The 4,899-nt window shown below is 37.3% G+C and overlaps 1 protein-coding gene across 1 annotated transcript; it reads left to right on the top strand.

Moving 5' to 3' along the window:
• Nucleotides 1-211: 211 nt before the first annotated feature.
• On the top strand, nucleotides 212-1,967 carry LOC113768404 (40S ribosomal protein S29-like). Its single transcript, XM_027312744.1, has 3 exons — nucleotides 212-481; nucleotides 696-795; nucleotides 1,680-1,967. Exons 1-3 carry the CDS (start codon nucleotides 420-422, stop codon nucleotides 1,686-1,688), a joined length of 171 nt encoding a protein of 56 aa, XP_027168545.1. The 5' UTR covers nucleotides 212-419; the 3' UTR covers nucleotides 1,689-1,967.
• The last annotated feature ends 2,932 nt before the right edge of the window (nucleotides 1,968-4,899 follow it).

The following is a 4,899-nucleotide window of genomic DNA, read 5'->3' as shown; positions in this document are numbered from 1 at the left end:
CCCCCCGCGGGGCGGGCACCCGCGGGCACCCGCCCCCATTGCCATCCCTAATCAAAAGGTTCACAATCTCACACTGACAATTGTATTCCCGCTGGTTGTGTACGTACAATTGTCAAGTTGTCACGACTCACACGCAACATATTAGAATGAATAGCCAATAGGACTGGAGCACTTTGGCGGTCTACATTAACCACATCTGGACTCCACTACACACTTACACCACCCTACCCTCCCTTAACTTTCAATCCATTTTAGTGGGGTCTTTTTTACTTCGGTATTTACCTCAGTTTACCCTTCATTAATAGCCACCAGCCGGGCATCGGAAGTTAGCTAGGGTTTCTTCACTCCAAAGGCTTTAGCGGCAAAGAAGAAGAAGAAGAAGAAGAAGAAGAAGAAGAAGAAGAAGGAGAGGGGGAAGAATGGGACACTTCAACATCTGGAACGCTCACCCCAAGAACTATGGGCCTGGCTCACGCGCTTGGTTAGTTTGACCCCTGTACTTAGAATCTCTGCGCATCTCCTCATCAATTTAATAATCTAGCAATTGATAGATTTGGCTTTTGTTCATCCTCTATATCTCTCTGTCTTTTTATTTATGTTTTAAAAAGAGTAGCTTTTATTGATATTCTGTTGAATAGAGCTGGTGATGATTTTATTTTATCTTATTTTTTTGGGGGTTGGATCAAATTGGTCAGCCGCGTTTGCGGGAACTCCCATGGGATAATCAGGAAGTACGGGCTCATGTGTTGCAGACAATGCTTCCGCAGTAACGCTAAGGAAATTGGCTTCATCAAGGTCTGTTTTAATTTTTTGTTTACTTTTATTTTTTAATCTTTTGATTGAGCAAGTTTTATCATTTAAGCAGCTTGTATTAGTTTCGTTAGCTCTGTACGATCTTTGTGGTTTTTTAGCTTCTGCTGATCTGAGGGTCGCCTCTGGGTGATTAAGGTGTATGTTCTTTTATTAGGTCTTCACCTGCCTTCTGCAATTAATTGCTCTCGATATACCTCTGGTTTATTAGCATACTTTTCTTAGTTGCCAACTTAAACTTGGTTTGTGGTTTGTAGAGACTCTGAGGTTTTCTTAATTTTCCCCCTTCGATACTGTGTGGTTGTTTCGTACAATTGTCGTGCCTCCTGTCTGTTGTTCTGTCCTTCTCCAATCATAGGTGGAATACCGGTTACTGGTTATGCATTGTCTCGGTGCTTTGAGGTTAAATGTACCTCACAGGATTTTTGTGGATTGGTTTATCCTTTGGCCGTTTTAGGTTCCTTAAAGTTGGGTTCTTGGTATGACTAATCGCTATAGCTAAGGAACTTAATAGCATCTTAAACGTTTCTCAGCCTAAATTTATGAGAACAATGATGCTTTTACAAAATTTTGAAGGCACCAATTATCAACATTGTGTTGCATTTAAATTGATAAAATGTTGACTTTTCGGCTGTAATTCAATTTTCAAGCCTTACCAGAACGTAATGTGTTTCAGGCTCTTTCGTTTGGCCTAATTAGGTTGGGCAACTAAAGACACGGTGAAAGTGAAGGGAATGTGATAGTCTGGCCTTTTGTTGTTGTTCTGTCTCTGATGTTCTGTGTGTGCTTCTTGCTTCAATACCATTATTTTGCATCTCAAATGTCTGTTATGCTGGTGTCTTAACTCTGTGTTTCCTTTAACATTGCAGTACCGTTAGGGATGGACTTGGTGCTGTTCTTCGCCTCCATTTGACGAATGAATTTTTTTTCCCGCCCGGGGGGGGGGGGGAATATTTTAGTCACATTGTAGTCAAACCTAGTATGAACTACCTGTGGTTTTTAAGCACAACTTGTAGGGACAATCAAATTGCCCCCTGGTTATTCTGGTTTAATTTCTGCTTGAGGTAACTGGGGGTTGAATTGATTTTCTATGTTACGAGACAGTAAGATATTATTTGCAAAAAGCTATTTGATTGCATCACAAATACGTTTTTGAATGTGTTTTTTATTTTCTCGATCACATTTTTATATCACATTACAAAAAGTGCGATACTAATTGTATCTCAAATAATACTCTATCCAAACACACTCGATATCTGGAGATTTTGAACCTGGTAATTGGCTGAACTGGGGATGCCATCTTAAATGCTTGAGGGCCCATTGCTGTTCACAGAATTAGCTCTAGGCATATCTCACTTTGATGCTGCCTCAGGGGCTGTGGGTATAGGGGCGGCGTACAAGGGGCTTTATGTGAAGCCTTGACCGTCCATGCCTTTTCTCAGGAATGCGTGCCTTGGATTAAGGGATACACTCTGTATTTTGAGTAAAAGACAGTTGTGATAGATTCGTCATTTTGTGTGCTGAAAAGCGGGTGGGATTTCGGCTACAGTTGTCCCACTGGTGTGTCCTACCAGTGCCACTTTGATGGGCAAATGTTTTGTCGAACTTGCCTGGGGATCCCAGCAAAATGGAGTGCCCTGTCATGTATTCGAGCTCCAAAACTACTAGCCTATGGTCATACACATGATTTTCTGTCCCTAAAACTAGCCTATGGTCATGGACATGGTTTTCTGTCTGGTGCCTTGCTTGGATTGCTTGTTTTCGTCGGAAAATATTATCGTTTTTCGTGATCACATTTTTCTATCACCTTTTTTCCTCACATATATCAAATCGTTACAGTAATTTTTTCATGAAAAATAACGGAAAATGCAATCCAAACACAACCAAAGTTCCAAAAGGGTTTCCCTATTGTGGACTGTGGTCTGGTCAGCGATTCTGTTCTTCTGAACTTCTTGATGCGCTATCGCATTATGACCCATCTCCCTCTCTCCATTGAAAAATGGAAGGCGTGAGAATTTTGAGAAACAAAATGTGCAAGCAGTTTCCCAAGTTATTGTGTAGTGAAAAGATTGAGCGGACAATACTGATGGTAATTCAGAATTTACATTCTTTGTCAAGGAATGGTTACCATTTATACTGGGCGAGCCCTCATTTTGAAGTGAATGAAGCATATCGTGGCAGTAACGACTATAATTCTCAATTCTGCACATGAAATGCAATGTACTATCTATTATGATGAATGGAAGCCGACGACAGTTTTTAAGTTGGGAGTGTGGACAGGTGCGAGCCGCTAAAACAAAAGGCTCCTCGAGTGTTGACCAAATAAGTAAATGCTAAGGCCTTGTTTGGATTGCTTGTTTCCGTCGGAAAATATTTGTCATTTTCCGTGATCACATTTCCCTATCACCTTTTTCCCTCACATATATCAAATCGCTACAGTATTTTTTCCATGAAAAATGACGGAAAATGCAATCCAAACACAACCTAAATCTAGCATGATAAATTTCCAAGTGTGACCACGCGTCCATATTGTTTCTAGCTGGTGATGAATACAGTAGTGTTGAGGATCAGCAGAGGTGAGGTGATCAACCCAAGTTGAAGCGAGTCGAGGCGTAAAATGATGGTGTCTCCCTGATTTGAACTTGCAAGATTAAAGCTAATGAGAGTTAAGCAGTAGCATAAAATATGACGGAGCATTAGAATCGAGACTAGATTCATTCGGGAGCATTAGAATCGATGCTAGTCAGAAGGCGATAAGCAGAACACGTCAGCTAGTTTGTTGGATGTGTTTATCAATCAAGTGTTAGGTGAGTGACATCTTTTAAGAATATTTTATTTTATTTTTTGAGGGAAGAGACTGTTCATGTTGGATGAGATTTTAATTTCCGGGTTTTAGATGCAATTAAGAGGGATGATTGCACATGGCCCAAACCGAACAGTACCCATCTGTGCATGTATTGTAATTGGTTTGTTTTTGTTGACTAGCATCTCGTATGATTTGTGGTTCTCGTCTTTTGATCTTCCGCATTATTCACGCATTCTCTATTGTTGTCAACAGGTCAATTTCAAATATTTAACGACAAGACAAGACAAGTGACAACGTAAACTTTTTCGATTTCTTTTTGTTAATTTTTGTGGGTCGTAAAAGACAAGTCTAAAGTTAAGAAAGAAAAACATGGCACCGTAATCAACAGCGCTTCTACTGTTACCATATCGACGGTACAATAGTAGCGCTATAAAAGTTTTTTGGGATAATTTCACGAGGTTTCTGACAATTTCACTATCATCCTTTAAAGTTTTAAAAATATCGATTGTCTTCCTTATATGCTATTTGGGATCCAATGCTTATCTTATGGATGATTAAATGACTTTATTATCCTTACAATTTAGGAAATATTACGTAGTTATATGGAGAGAAACAATTGAGTCACTTGCACTAAATTAATCATGATTTGGAACATAAAAAATTTGAAAATCTTGAATTCTAAATTTTGTAACGGTAATTGTTAACATTTTAAAATTCTTTTTCTTCATTTTAACAGTTCTCGTAATTTCTTTCTCCTAAAAAATGATTAAAATTCCAATTGAAATATTATTATTTCATAAATTTTTCATACGAATAATAAGATGAATATGAAAATACACAAAAAAGAGGATAAAGTATTAAAATATGTTTACAATTAGATTTTATTAAGTTATGGATAAAATGTAACTACACATAATCTATTCTCTCCTTTTTTTTTCAAAATATTTGGTGTTTCTTTTATTTTCTTTTTATATGTAATCCAAACAAGATTGTAAGAAAAAAAAAGTTCTATTTTGATTTTTTTTTCATTAAAATCATACACTTTTTATTAATCCAAACGTTGCTTGAGAGTAGTTTTTTTAAAAAAAAAATTACAAATGATGGAAATTTCTTATTAATCATGTGAAATAATGGACCCTGTAAGTTAAAAAATAATTCAAAAAAATAACATATTTTAGTGTATTTTATATTTTTTATCATTAGCTATCTATTGTGATGTTTTTTTTTTTTCTTGAAAAGGCCATACGTCGTCTTGTTCAATTCCTATTTAAAATCTTTCAAAT

This window comes from Coffea eugenioides, chromosome 4 (genome assembly GCF_003713205.1).
Source record: "Coffea eugenioides isolate CCC68of chromosome 4, Ceug_1.0, whole genome shotgun sequence".
Classification (NCBI taxonomy): Eukaryota; Viridiplantae; Streptophyta; class Magnoliopsida; order Gentianales; family Rubiaceae; genus Coffea; species Coffea eugenioides.
This window is presented reverse-complemented; position numbering and strand designations above follow the sequence as displayed.

Excerpts from the sequence above, each read along its gene's own strand:
- LOC113768404 (XM_027312744.1), top strand. The coding sequence starts at position 420 with ATGGGACACTTCAACATCTGGAACGCTCACCCCAAGAACTATGGGCCT. Across the intron at positions 482-695 it reads GGGCCTGGCTCACGCGCTTG|CCGCGTTTGCGGGAACTCCC; the intron begins GTTAGTTTGACC and ends CAAATTGGTCAG.